Here is a 15,253-nt window from a genome sequence, read left to right as displayed (position 1 = left end):
ACCCTTTTCTAAGCATCAATAATTTCTATTATTTTCACTTTTATTTGGCTCTCCATCATATCTTGCCAAATGTGGCTCACTTTTTCAGTGAGGTGCTGACCTGCCCAAGCTGTTTTAATATCTATAGTTTGTACGAGTTTGCCAGGGATGCTATAACAAAAGAGGGCACTTTGGGTGACTTAAACAGACAACTTATTTCCTCATCGATCTGGAGGCTAGAAGCTCAAGATGTCAGCAAGTTTGAGTCTTCTTGAGGGTTGTGAGGGCTGGATTTATTCTGGGGCTTGTCCTGGGTTTGTCAATGGCTGTCCTCTGTTTTTTCTCTCTTTGCTGATCTGTGCTTAAATTTCATCTTACAAGGTCAAAACGGATTAGGGCCCAACCTAATAACCTAGTTCTAAGGTCGTTACCTTGATAAAGATCTTATTTCAAAATATGATCACATTCTGTGATAATTTTCGTGGGTTTAGTGGCATCAAAAGAGCAAGTGCTATACATTGTGACAAATTAGCCTTTCACATGTTTTAATGTCCCCTAAACATTTTAAAAAAATTAACAGCTTTGGGCCATAATATGCTTACAGAATTCCCCCACTCTGTAGATACGGTTTGATCCATTGAGAAGAATGCACACAGTTGTGTAATCACCACCACACTCATGATAACATTTCTAAGAAAGCTTTCAGAAAGCCCCTTAGGCTTTCCAAGGCCTTCACTCCACCTCTGATGAAGACAACCAGGGTCAGCTGTCATCACATTAACTTTTCTAGTATTTCAAATAAATGGAATCACACAAGGTGACTTTTTCTTTTGTATGTCTTACTTCTTTCAGTTGACACGCTGTCCATTCAGTCCATTCAGCTGACACGAGCTTCATCCACGTGGTTGAACAATTCCTGTTTCCTGCTCAGTAGGATGTCATATTACAGGATGTGTATTCATTTGCCCAGTGCAATTTACATGATTTCTAAACCTATGTACATGCTTCTAAATCTAGAAATCGTGTAAATTGCATGAATAAAATTGCAGTGAACCTTTGGGTACAAATCTGTATGTGGACATATGTTTTCATTTCTCTGGGAATAGAATGGCTGGATCTTAAGGTTTAATTGGCTAAGAAATTGTACCTAGGTATGATTTTCTTTGTTTATTTGGTTTCATGTTCATTAAGCTTCTTGGATCTATAAATGAATATTTTTCACCATACTTGGGAAATTCTCAATCATTATTTCTTCAAAATATATATATGTTTTTGGCCAGCCTCGGTGATACACACCTGTAATTTTACCACTCTGTGAGGACGTGACAAGAGAATTGTATTTGAGCCTAGCCTGGGCAATTTAGCCGTCTAGTGGCCCTGCTTCAAAATAAAAAAATAGAAAAAGGGCTGTGGACATAGCTTACTGTGAAAGCCAATACCCAGTACTACCAAGAGAAAAAAATCTGTCTCTTTCTCTCTTCTTTTTGGGACTCCCAATTGCATCCATGTTGGACTGTTTGATGTTGTATTTCAAGTTCCTGGAATTTTATTACCTTTTCTTCAATTTTTTTTTCTGTCCTTTCTCTTGGATAATTCTAACTTAAAATTCCTAATTCTGCCTTCCGTCATCCTTAATCTGTTATGGTGCCCCTCTTGTGAATTTTTCATTTCAGTTACTGTGAAAATCATAGAATTTCATTTGCTTCTTTCCTAGTTTTAATTCATCTGTTGAGAATCGTACTTGTTCATCCATGAATATCACATTTTCCATTACTGTTTTGAACATATTTGTAATAGTAACTTTGAAGGCTTTGTCCTTTAAATTAACATCTGGGCCCTCTCAGAGTCATTTTCTATGTACTGCTTTTTTTCTTCCAGTGTATAGGTCACATTTATCTCCTCTCTTGTCTATGTCTAATAATTATTGGTGGAAAACTGATCATCATAAAAAATACAGTGTAGCACTCTGGAATCTGTTTTGTTTTTCTGGGTATTGTTGGTTTTTCTGGGTATTGTTTAGTAGGCAATTAACTTTCTTAAGCTCAAACTGAAAAATCTTTTGTGCCCCTCCCTAATCTGCCCTATGATGTGCAGCAGCTGATGTTTCTGGTTGTTTAAAAAATATATATATATATATATATTTTTGCACTAATGGAGGTTGAATACAGTGTCTTTGGACCTAGCTATATCTACAGCCCTTTTAAAATTTTGAGATAGGATCTTGCTAAATCACTAACTTGCCTAGGCTGAGCCCAAACTTGCAATCCCTTTGCATGAGCCTTCCAAAGTGTTTGGATTACAGGAATACACTGCCATGCCCAGTTTTGCTTGTATTTTTCCCCCAGAGTTTCTAGTTGCTGCTAAATCAGCCTCACCCTCTGGAGATTTCCCCTGCACCTGTTTAGTTTGGTAGTCTACCAAGGATTTGAGCCAAATTTATATTCAGATTTGGTGGTTAGTCCTCTTATTTTTGGAGCTCCTCACCTAAATTTCCAGGTGCTTCGCCAGACCTCAGCTCTATCCTGTGATACCTCAAACCAATAAGACTTCTGTCTTCTACTGCCTACACTGTGTGGGTCAGGAAATGAACTCAGTTGAGGGCACAGTAAACAAAACAAAATCTTACCAGATGCAGTTCTATCTTTCTAGGACAAATCTCCTTCTAGTTTTTCCCTTTTTGTCATGTATCTATGTGTACATTAGTGATCAGCCAGGGATTTTGAACTTTTTATAAGTTTAAATCTTTTGTATTTCCCATTTAAGTCTCTAATCAATCCAAACTTATTTTGTGCAGAGATACTATATTTTCTTGGTTTTTAATTTTTTTAAATTTTTATTTATTTTTGTTTTTATTTTTTATTTTTGCAGTGATGGGGATCAAACTGAGGGATGGGTGCATGCTAGGCAAGCAAGCCCTCCAGGCCATATATTATTTTTTCTTATGTTAATTAGTTGACACTTCTTTCTTACTTTCAATTTTTATTAGCCCACATTTGTAGTACACAGTGATCACTTCCTCATGAGGACTTGGTACATGTACATAAAACACCTCAGCTTTTTTTTTATTCCCTTCCCCTCCCTTCCTCCTCCTTTCCTCAATCTCTTTATCCCCTGCTTATTTGCAAAAGATCTATTTCCCTGTTTCTTATTATTTATCTTTGATTTTGCTCTTTGAATTTTTTTATATTTTGAATTTTTCATATAAGACAAAATTTAAGATTATGGATCTGATTTATTTCACTGAACATCTTAAAACATCCATTTTTCCTAGAAATGACTGAAATTTATCCTTCTGTATAGCAGAGTTGTACTCTGCTGTGTATAAATACCATATTTTCTTTATCCACTTATCTATTGATGGACATATATATGCCACTACCAAGGTTTAGCTCTTATGAGTTGCACTTTTATAAACATGGGTATGTATCTATCACAGTAACATGTTTTTAAAACCTTTGGGAAGATACCTACAAGGGCAATTGCTGGGTTAAATGGAATATCTAGTTTGACTTTTTGGAGGAATCTCCACAATGATCTCAATAATAGCTGTATTAGTCTACATTCCCACCACCAGTGTACAAGGGTTCCTTTTCCTGCTGCAGATTCATGAACATTTGTTATTATTTTATTTTTGATGATGGCATTCTCCTTGGAGAGAGATGGAATCTCAGTTTTGTTTTAATTAGCATTTTTTTTTTCTTTTTTGAGACTGGGTTTTGATATGCAGTTCAGGCTGGCCTTGGACTCAGTTTGTGGCCCAGGCTGGCCTCAAACTCACCACGATCCTCCTGCCTCAACCACCCAAGTGCTGAGCTTACAGGCATGTGCCACCATGCTGGGCCTTAACTAGCATTTCTTAATGGCCAGAGATAGTGAACATTTTTTCCATATATTTATTGGCCATTTGTATTTCTTCTGAGAAGTGTTTATTCATCTCAGTTGTTCATTTTTTTGATGGCTTGGTCCTTTATTTTGGGTGGCTTAATTTTTTGAGTTTTTTTTTTTTTTTGTATTTTTCCGGTACTGGGAATCGAACTCATGACCTTGCGCTTGCCAGGCAGGTGCTGTGCTGCTGAGCTAAATCCCCAGCCGCTTGAGTTCTTTATATATTCTAGGTATTAGCCCTCTGTCCAAGAAAAAGCTGAAAAAAATTTTCCTGTTTTGTTGTGATTGACCCCTCACTTCATTGGTTTCCTTTGCCATGGAGAAGTTTTTCAATTCTATAAAATCCTATTTGTGATTTTTGATGTTATTTCTTACACAATTGGTGTTCTGTTCAGAAAGTCCTTGCCTATGCCTATGTCTTTTAAGAGTTTTATCTATTTATCTTCTAGAAGATTAAGTGTTTGTTTTAATATTTAGATCTTTGATTCATTTTGATTTTAGTTTAGTACATGGTGAGAGATATGGGTCTAGATTCAATCTTCTGAATGTGGATAACCAGTTTTCCCAGTACCATTTATTAAAGAGGCTCCAGCATTTATTTTTTGCTCCTTTGTCAAAGATCAGATAGCTGAACATGCCTAAGGTTTTTCTGCATCCTCTATTCTGTTCTACTGATCTACATGTCTGTTTTTGTGCCAGTACCATATGATTTTATCACTGGAGCTTTGTAATATAATTTGAAATCCAGAATTGTGACACCTGCTTTGCTCTTATTATCCAGATTGCTTTTGCTATTCTAGGTCTCTTCTGGTTCCATATGAATTTTGGGATTGTTTTCCCTTAGTAGTGTAAAAAATGCTGTTAGTATTTTGATTAGATTTGTTTAATCAAAATTTGTTTATCAGTTTTGGGAATATGGCTAGAAAATATTTGTTCTTCCTATCTACGAATAAGGGATATCTTTCCATTTTCCAATGCCCTCTTTGGTTTCCTTTTTCAGAGTACTATAGTTTTCATTATAGAAGTTTTCACTTCCTTGGTTAGGTTAATTCCTAAGTATTTAATTTTTCTTGATACTATTTGAATGGCGTTGTTTTTCTAGTTTCTTTCTCAGTGGATTCATTATGCTGTACAGGAGTGCTATTGATTTTTATGTGTCAATTTTGTATATTACTACTTTGCTGGATTTGTTTATTAGTTCTAGGTGGAACTGAATTCTGTGGTGGAATTTTATGGGTCTTCTATGTAAATGATTTTGTCATTGGCAAATAAAGATAGTTTGTCCTCTTCCTTTCCTATACATATGTTATTTTTTTTTCTCTTGTCTGATTGCTCTGGCTAATGTTTCAAGTACCATATTAAATAGGAATGGTGATTTTGGACATACTTGCCTTGTTGCTAGTTTTAAAGGAAAAGCTTTCAATTTTTCCCCATTTAATGTGATGTTGGAAGTAGGTTTATCATAAGTGGTTTTTATGAAATTGAGATAAAATCCTTCCAAACTTATTTACTTCAGGGTTTTATAATGAACAGATGTTGGATTTTGTTAAAGGCCTTTTCTGCTTATATTGAGATGATCATGTGACTTTTGTCCTTGCTTCTACTTATGAGATGTGTTGCATTTATTTATGTGCATATGTTGAATCATCTTTGCATCCTTTTGATGAAGCCTACTCAGTCATGATGTAAGATTTTTAAATGATTCATTGCATTCTGTTTGTGAATATCTTGTTGAGGATCTTTGCATTTATGATCATTAAAGCAACTGTTCTGTAGTTTCTTTTTTAGTTGAGTCCTTGAATGGTTTTGGAATCAAGGTAATGGTAGTTTCCAGGAATGAGTCTGACAGTACTCCTTCCCTTTCAGTTTCATTTAAGTGTTTGAGGAATATTTGTGTGTGAGATCTTCTCTAACGTTCCTGTAGAAGTAAATGGGGAATCCATCAGTTGGGGCTTTTTTACTTTGTAATTTTTTTTTTTATTACTGCCTTAATTTTATTGCCTGCCATTGGATTACTCAGGGTTTTTTCTTTTTTTAAAATCTTTTTGGTTCAGTTTTTGTAGTATTATGCAGCTAGGAATCTACCCACTTTTTTTCTGGATTCTCCAATTTATTGGAGTATAGGTTTCTACGTAGTTACTAATAATCTTCTGCATTTTGGTGATATCCATTGTCATTTCACCTTTTTCATTTATAATAGCATTGATATGACTCTTTCCTTTTGTTATTGGTAAAACTAAGTGTTTCCCTATTTTGTTTAACCAGATCTTTCATTCATTGATGCTTTGTATTTTTTAAGTCTCAGTTTAATTAATTTTTGCTCTAATACTCTTGTTCCTTATACTAAATCTGGATTTGGATTGTTCTTGTTTTTCTAGAACCTTGAAGTGCATCATTAGTTTATTTATTTGGGCTCATTATGTTTTTCTGATGTGGGTATTCACAGCCATCAGCGTCCTTCTTAGGACTGCTTTCATTGTGTCCCATAAATTCTAGTATATTGTACTTGCTTTGTCATAGAGTCTAGGAACTCTAATTTCTTACTTGATTTCCTCTATTGCCAATTCAAGGATGTTTTGTTTAATCTCCAGTGTTTGCATAATTTCTGTGGTTTCCTTTGCCACTGATTTCTACTTTCATTCCATGATGATCTGGTAATATGAAAGGGACCATTTCAATTCTTTTGTATTAATTTATTCAAGCACACTTTATGGGCAAGCAGGTGGTCTATTTTGGAGATAGTTCCGTGTGCTGCTAAGAAGAATGTGTATTCTGTTTTTGTTGGGGAAACACTCTGTATATACATCTCTATTAAGTGCATTTAATTGAAAGTTTAGTACAACTCTGATATTTATTTTCTTTCTTTTCTTTTCTTTTTCTTTTTCTTTTCTTTTTTTTTTTTTTTTTTTTTTGAGATAGGGTCTTGCTATGCAGTTCAGGCTGGCCTTGAGCTTACTTTGTAGCCCAGGCTAGTCTCGAACTTGCAATGATCCTCCTACCTCAGCCTCCTGAGTGCTGGGATTACAGGCATGCTCTATCACGCCAGGCGGCAACTCTGATATTTCTTTGTTGATTTTTTGTCCAGCTGATCTGTCCATTGTGATGTGCAATATTGACTCCCGCACTATAATTGTGTTGTTGTTTATCTAATCTGTTATGTCCAGTAGTGTTTCTTAGGTATGCTGGTGTTTGGTGTATGTACACTTATAACTGTTACCTCTTCTTGTTGAATTGTTCCCTTTACCAATATGTATTGACCTTCTTTGCCTCTTCTGATCAACGTTGGCTTGACGTTCACTTTGTCTGAAAATAGGATACCTACTCTTGCTTGTTTTTGGATTCTCATTGCATGGAATATTGTTTTCCATCCTTGAATTCCATGTTTTCCATCCCGGAATTAAATATGTTTCTTGATACAACATACTGTTAGGTTTTGTTTTTTGATCCTCTCTGCCAATCTGTGTGTTTTGATTGGGAAGTCAAGACCACTCACATTGACAGTTATTACTGAAAGGTACTGACTTATTCCTGTCATTGCATTATTTTTCTGTTGCTCATTCTTTTTTTCCCCTTCTGCTTAACTGCTCACTCTACCTGGTGTATTCATTCCACTGTGTGTTTTGACCTTGTTAGATTCATTGTCTCTTTCTAGGTTATCCTTGAGAATTTTTTGAACTGCTGGTTTGGTGGTCGTGAATATCTTAGAGTGCTCTTTGTCATGGAAAGGCCTATTTTCTCCATCAATTTTGAAAGTTTTGGAGGATGTATTGATCTGGGTTGGAAGTTATTTTCTTTTAGGGATTGAAACACTTTGCTCTAAGCTCTCCTGGCCTGTAAGGTTTGTGTTGAGGAGTCTGCTGAAATTCTAATGGATTGACTTTATAAGTGATTTATTGCTTTCTCTAACAGTTTTAAGAATCTGTCCTTGTGTTGTATGTATGGCATTTTGACTATGATGAGTCATGGAGGAGTTCTTTTCTGATTATGGTTGTATGGGGTTCTGTATGTCTCACTTAGTGTATGTCAAAATTTCTTTCCCCATACTTAAAAGTTTTCTGCTATCATTTCCATAAACAGAGGTTTTAAAAATGCCATTTGTGTTGTCTTCTGATTTTTCACTGATTTCAGTTAATCTCAGATTAGTCTTCTTTGTGTCAGCTAGCAGCTGTTGGATCCATTTTTCACGGTCTCTATCTCTGTGTCTGTCTCTCTGTCTCTGTGCCCCCCTCCCAGGTATCTTTGCATATATGGTCACTTCTACTGCCCCTACTTTCATTAGAATTTTTTAATCTCTTAAATTTCTGTTTGGTACCTTTTCAAGGACTCCAATTCTTTACTAAACTGGTTATTCATATTTTGTATCATTTTGTTTAGCTCAAGTAGCATTTTATTAGTGTCTCCTGTAAGCACTAATAATTTTGTTTATTAAGTCTATTATCTGCTTAGTCATATCATCTTTGAGCTCACCAAGTACTTTACTGATCTTTCTTTTTTTTCTCTTTTTTTATCGTTTCATATAATTCAGGTGTTTGGTTTTCGACTCTTTTCTCATTGATTCCCCATGGATCAGCTTTGGAGGTGTTGGGAGGTTTTGCAGGCATTTTGTTGTCTTGTCTTCTCATTTTTCTTTCTTTTTTTTGTTTTGGTGTTGAGGTTTGCAGGCCCATTATGTGGAAATACTTTGTTGCTAGAATGGAGATCTTCTTAGTGTGTGCTTTTCAGTAATGTACTCTGAGCATGGCTAACTATGGGACTTTGCCTCTGTCTCAAGATCAGACTGCCTCTGTCAACTTGGGGAAGGGAGGATGCAGTTTAATTGGTACAGCATCCCGTTCTCCAAAAACAAAGGCAGTAGTTTTGAGGACATGAGGACAAACCAGATATTGGTATACACTAAAAACTAACTAGTAGCAATTGCTCTGGCACCCTGGCAATAGCAACAAAATCAGCAAAAATAATAGAGTCAAAGACAAACTGCATATTGATATATATAAGAACCAAGAAAAAATCTGTAATTATAGACAAAAGACAAAGAAAATTGACTTACAGTAAATATCTACTAAATGAAACAACTATTCCACCATTAGCAATAGAAGAGAATTCAACAATAATAACATAGAGTCAACTAAATATCTAAATATTAATAAAGCTGAACAATAATACAAATAAATACAGAGGCAATAGGGACAGGAGAAAATGAAAGAAATGAAATTTGAAAAATAAAGGAAAGAAAGATGAGAAAGAGAAAAGAGAAGGGAGAGAAAGGATTCTATTAAAGAGTAAAAAAAAAGAATGAATAGAATTAGATAAAAGTAACAGAAAAGAACTAACAAGAAAAAGAGAGCAAAACAAAGAAAAAAGAATAAGAGAAGAAAAAAAAGAAAAAGTCCTCAAGAAAAGAAAGAAAAATAGAAGAGTCCACTTGTTTTTGGATGAGCGGTTTCTTTCCAGGGTCTGTGGTATTGAAATCCATCACACATGGGTGAGGTATCACGAATCACTACTAAGACCCACTCTGTTTCCACACTCCGTTGTGTGTGGATGCTGAATCCTTTCCTGCAGGGCATAGTTAGTCAATGGTGTGCACCCTAGGGCTATATTTACTCCAGCTACTCCCAGTTTCCATGTCCCTTTAGATGCCCCAAGTGACAGCTTCCCCCACTTATGTGGGTTTGTGAGGTATCCCCTTGCTCCAGAGGTCCCCCTGGCCATTCACCTTAGGGTATGGTATCCACTGAAGCTGAAGCATATCCTTGATCATGTTTGTAGATGGGGTGGGAGAAGCAAACAAATCACTGGGCTTTGTGCTGGATGTAAGTAGTGGGGTAGGAGATCAAGCTGTCCATGGACTTAGTGGAAGCACTTTCAGATCAAGCCCCCTGTGAAAGCCATTCATGATCAGCATGGCTTTTCAACTGGGTCCTTTCCAGGCTCAGCTTAAACTTCTCAGGGCGTCTATGTCTAGCCTGCATTCTCTCTGTCTCTTCTGGCCATCTCTCATCCAGTCACTGTGGTAGGGTGACCTCAGAAATCCTGAAGTGGAGTTGTTCTGTGGTTTAGTTTTAAACAATTAACCTCTTTCCAAATGGCTCCTGATTAAACACTCTCAATATGGTGAGCACTGCCCTGGAGCTCTTCTCCAACTCTAACTTGCCATGCAGAAGAAGTCAATTTCAGGGTAAAACTCCATCCTGTTTTTTGCAATTTATAATGTACATCCCCTTTTGCAATTTATAATGTACATCCTCTTTTTTGGGGGGTTTAGCTTTGTTGGCCTGGTTTGTTTCTCCATGGAGCTGTTGACCCTCTTTGGACTTACCTTGTGTTAGTGGAGACAGGTCTCCTTCCTTGGTATCCAGATGTAGTTATTCAGCCTGCTTGGTTATTTTCTCTGCATTATACTGTGTCCCTCCAGTTTCACTGTAGTTTTCAGTTTTCCTATCAGCTCCCTCCCAATTCCCAGAGATGCACTTCTTTTTTCTTCTTCATCAAGTGTTATTGTTACTATTTTTTAATCCAGTTGTCTCAGGTTCTGGATAGGCGGTTGTTCACTGCTAGTCTTTACTCCACCACTTTAAATCGCCTGACCCTCAGTGATTCCTCAGTGATTTGTAATGTTGTTAATGTTATCAGGCAAATGTCTATATGACTATTTCTGGCTTTCATCCTCTTCCACTTGTTATCGCATAGGTTATCCAGCTTTTCCACAAATACATGGGACAAATGAACTTGAAAAGAGGAAAGATTTGTTTTGTATCACAGTTTCAAAGATTTCAATCCATGACCAATTGGTTCCATTGGTTTGGGCCTGTGGTAGCACAGTACCTTATAGCAGGGCATGTGGTGGAGAAAGCTCATCTCATGACTGGAAATGAAAGAGAAGAAGAAACCAAGGTCCTAATATCCCTCTTTAAGGATATGCTCCCACTGACCAGAAAGTTTCCCATTAAACACCATCTTTTTTTCATTTGTTTTTCTTTTGGTGGTACAAGACTGAACTCAGGGTCTTCACATCTAGATACCCCTCCCAACTCTTCCCCCCTCTACCTTTTTTATTTTCTCATTTTATTTTTTATTTTTTATACAGGGTCTCACTATGTCGTTCAGGCTAGCCTTGAATTATGTAGCCAGGCTGACCTCAAACTCATGGTAATCCTCTTGCCTCAGCTTCCTGAGTGCTGGGATTACAGGCATGCACCACCATGCCCTGTTCATCTCCCCTTTTTTGAGACAGGATATCAATAAGTCACTAAGTTTCCCAGGCTGGGCTCCCAGAGTGCTGGGATTATGGGCATGCACCACTATAGCTGTTTTAAGCCCCACCTCTATTTAGATATGTGCTTCTCAAAGGCTCATGTTGTTCAGGGTCTGTTCCCAGTAGCCCACAGTACTACTGGGAAGAATAAAAGGGAAATCATTCCTTGGACAGAATTCCCATTCCTGTTTCTTCACTTCCATTGGGAGATAGTGTTGTGGGCTGGTGGCTGAGTCCTTAACACATGGGCCTTTTGTGAACATGCCTAAATCAGAGTAGTGTATTTATCCTGTTAGTGCTATATTGTGTGAATTATTATAGCTTTCTAGTAAGTCTTGATATTAGGTAGGGCAAGTCTGTCTTTTTGATAGCAGTATTTTTGTCATAAGAATGGTAAAGTATATTTCTTATAAAGTATAACAATACTTTAGCTATTCTACATATATTTTAGAATCAGTTTGTGAAGTCCTTGTGTGTAGCCTCGCCTGGTGGTACATGTCTATAATCCCAGCAGTTGGGAGAGTGAGCCCAAAGGATCGATATGAGTTTGAGACCAGCCTGGCTATGTAGAGAGTTTAAAGCCACACTGAACTACATAATGAGACCCTGTCTCAAAGAATAAAACCAAAAACAAGCAAAACAAAAACAAAAACAAAACCCTTTTTGGACTTTGTTTGCAATTATATTGCATGCAGAGTCCTACTGGGGAGAACTAATTTTTAGGCTATCAAGTCTTTCGATCATTTACATATTTTTCATTTATTTAGGTCTTTTTTTTAAAGAAGAATTTAAAATGTTTTCTATGAAAGCCTTGAGAGATAAGCTAAGTAAGTAGACAGTTATTGGTGTCTGTTTATGGCAAGACAGAACAATGTATCATAGGCATCTCAGGATATAGGAAACACAGTAAAGAGCAAAAGAATGAGTGACTATCTGTCCTCCAGGACATTTCTAGTACACATTCAGTGTTTGTAAGAAAAAAAAATTATAGACAATAGAGTTAATTGATAATTAACACTTACCCCAGCTTTCATGTAAATAGGAACAAATATCCAACCAAGAATAAAGAGCATAAATACAGTCTGAAACAAAAAAGGACAATTAAATCAGGAGTTCATCTAGGTCAGGCTTTTAAATGAGATGTAAGCTCAATTACCAAGTGTTTTGACAGTAAATACTAGGGACTTTTTTTTTTTTTTGAAAATACAATGTTTTTGTTATTACATGCTTGCAGTGCATGATTACATTTAATTTGGGGGTTTGATACATACCACATCTTGATCATTTTTCACTCCCCACCCCACCTTCCCCTCTCCTTCCCAGATCCCCTTCCCAATGATACAGAATTTAGCTCCATGATTACTAGAGACTTTTTGAGCACAAAGAACTTGACTTTGAGGCACATGATTTTTGCCTTTAAAAGATTCTTAAGCTGGGTGCAGAGGTACCTGCGTGTAGTCCCAGCACTGAGGGAAGCAAAGGTAGGATCTCAAGTTTCAGTACTGCCTGGGAAACTTAGTGAGACCCTGTCTCAAACTAAAGGTAAAAAGGACTGGGGATGTAGCTCAGCAGCATAGTACCCCTGGGTTCTATCTCCAGTACTTCAAAAAAAATTGGGGGAGGTTACTTCAACCAATTTCCAAGGCATTTACTGTTAATTTATTGTTTGTTAACTCTCAAGGAGGAATAAAGGTGGCATATAAATAAATTTAAAAGAAAGTTTTAGAAAAGAAATGAAAAACTTGAAGCCATTCTGGGAAAAGAGAGTTAAACCACATCAAAGTTTCATACAATTAAAATTAAGTAACAAACTTGGCTCTGGCTTTCTGTACAAAGCAGGGAAGAGTTGAATATGAAGAAAGGAGATATCTGAAGATTCTGAGATATACATGGTGGTAAAGGATAAGGTTTCTTATTAGGTTTTGACCCTATAGAATTATTCTTTATTATTTGTAGCCTCTAAGGACGATTATGAGATTCAGAAAGAGTAGAGCTTTCCGATCACACACACACTCACACATGTGAGATAATTTATGTAAATATAGCTTAATAAGCCCAAATTAATACATTCTTTTATAATTTGGGTGAATAGGTTCTATTTCTTGCACAAAATATTCTGCAAATTAAGTAATTCAATATTTGTGTGGTTTATGGTTGAAATTGGTATTCCTGAGAAGTTCATTAGGAGACTGTAGTATCTAGTTAAATATCTCAAAGAGCTCATTTAAACTCATTCTCAGTATGTACAGCAAAGACAAAACATACACAGGTGTTTGAATATATATATATATATGTATTACTTTTTCCTACCTGACTAATCTTTTAACAACTCTTTATTTACTGTATTCCTATGGCCCTTGGAATGCAAATCCTCTGTCTTTTCATTTATTAAGAAAAATGAAAAGTAGCATGTTGCATTGAACAATCAAAGACTTAGTTCTTTTCTTAAGATGTTTTTAACAGTCAAGATTTAAAGTAAGCTATATGTTTGTGAATTGTATTTGGACAATGATAAGGATGGAGGAGTTAGCTGCTGCAAAAATTATCACTTACATTCCATTCGAAGGCCCCAATGGCTATCCCTGAAGACGCTCCTATCCCTGCCAGGCCAATAAAGTGGCTACTGCCAGTATTTGCAGCAAAAAGAGAAGTACCTATCTGAAAATCAAAAGATGGTTACATATCAGAACTCAGTCCAATGCCAAAAATTAATTCTTATAAATGTACACTCTCATTGAATTTCACAAATTCTCAAAAGGGATTATTCCCTAGACAGAACTCCCATTCATATTTCTTCTGTGCACCCACTAACTATGAGTTATAAGTCAAGTAAAGAGGAAGAGAATGAAAAAAGTAGAGCAACTATTCTTACATTGCTACTCTCCACATGGTCCATTAATGTACTTAGAATTCGCCAGTGCAGGAATATTAGCAGATGAGTGTTTATTTGAAGTAATTGAAAAATGGTTAATAATATAGCTAATTATCTACGAGATTGGTTTAAAATGCTAAAGTACATGACTGTGATGAAGTATAATGAGACATACAGAAGGAAGAAGGTAGCTCTTATAAGTGATACAATAAGCTAACATATATGTCACATAATCTCTAAAATTTCATGTGCATATTTTATACTTGTACACATACATGTCCATATATATGCATAGGAGCTTTTCTGGCAATTTATATAATAAAATACTTCTGGGCCTGGAATTACGGTTATAGAGATGGAATGCAGAGAAAATTTTGAGTTCTATACTTGGACAGTAACATTGTATGCACGCACATGTGTGCTTTTACCACCAACATGTTTCCTTTCAAAATTTAAAAAATCCTAACAGCATTTAAAAGGAGCAAAATACCTCCTAAAGGTATAATCACTTTCAAATGGAGTAGAAATATCCGATCCATTTAAAATGACAGTCCAACTATTATGCTGTTGATACCAGACACACTTATAAGCAAATTATCAAAAGAGGCTGACAACAACAAAATTTTAGGTAAATGAAAACAAAAACAAAACTGTATTGATGATATTAACATAAAATAAATTAGCGTATGAGACCAAAAGCAATAAGACAAAAAGCTTTTTTAAAAAAACTATAAATGGTGAAATGCACAAATAAAACATAGTTGACATATACCAACATCTTGGAAGTGACAAATATAAGGCAAAGAAATCTTAGAAGAAGCGTGTAACAAGTACTCATGTAATGGTAGTTATTTTTACCATTAAGAATGTTGACTACATGCAAAATTGCATTCAGTGTAAATTGCCTGATAATACAGAGCATCGGTAGTGAAATGTCCATACAGTATAATACTGTGCAACATGTAAATATAAACTATCTGTGTATCTATGTTTATAGGCCTCAAAATGTATATTTTAGTGCATTGGTAAATGGAAAGGTAATTTGTAAAATCTTCATTCATTAATTCAATAACAATGAATGTCCATTGCCAACTACAAGTCAAATACTGTTCTCGCTGTTAGAAAAACATTGGTGAGTAAAATAAACAAAAGTGAAATCCCTGTCCTCATGAAGCTACATTCTTTTGGGAAGAAGAGAAACAATAAACATAATAAATTGCAGTATTTTTTTTAGCATAATAGTGATGAATACTGTAGAGAAA

At 35.8% G+C, this 15,253-nt stretch overlaps 1 protein-coding gene across 2 annotated transcripts in view; it reads right to left on the bottom strand.

Annotated features, from left to right (window-relative positions):
• The window catches only part of LOC102025978 (sodium/glucose cotransporter 1-like), a 62,491-nt gene that overhangs the window by 43,215 nt on the left and 4,023 nt on the right, over positions 1-15,253 (bottom strand). For both annotated transcript variants that reach the window (XM_005396369.1, XM_005396370.1), the window contains exons 3-4: positions 13,673-13,777; positions 12,142-12,201 (exon numbers count right to left, since the gene is read on the bottom strand). In XM_005396369.1, coding sequence (XP_005396426.1) covers positions 12,142-12,201; positions 13,673-13,777 — 165 coding nt within the window. The remainder of the gene's footprint in view (positions 1-12,141; positions 12,202-13,672; positions 13,778-15,253) is intronic.

Source organism: Chinchilla lanigera, unplaced genomic scaffold (genome assembly GCF_000276665.1).
Source record: "Chinchilla lanigera isolate Chin_1 unplaced genomic scaffold, ChiLan1.0 scaffold00054, whole genome shotgun sequence".
In the NCBI taxonomy this organism is placed as follows: Eukaryota; Metazoa; Chordata; class Mammalia; order Rodentia; family Chinchillidae; genus Chinchilla; species Chinchilla lanigera.
This window is presented reverse-complemented; position numbering and strand designations above follow the sequence as displayed.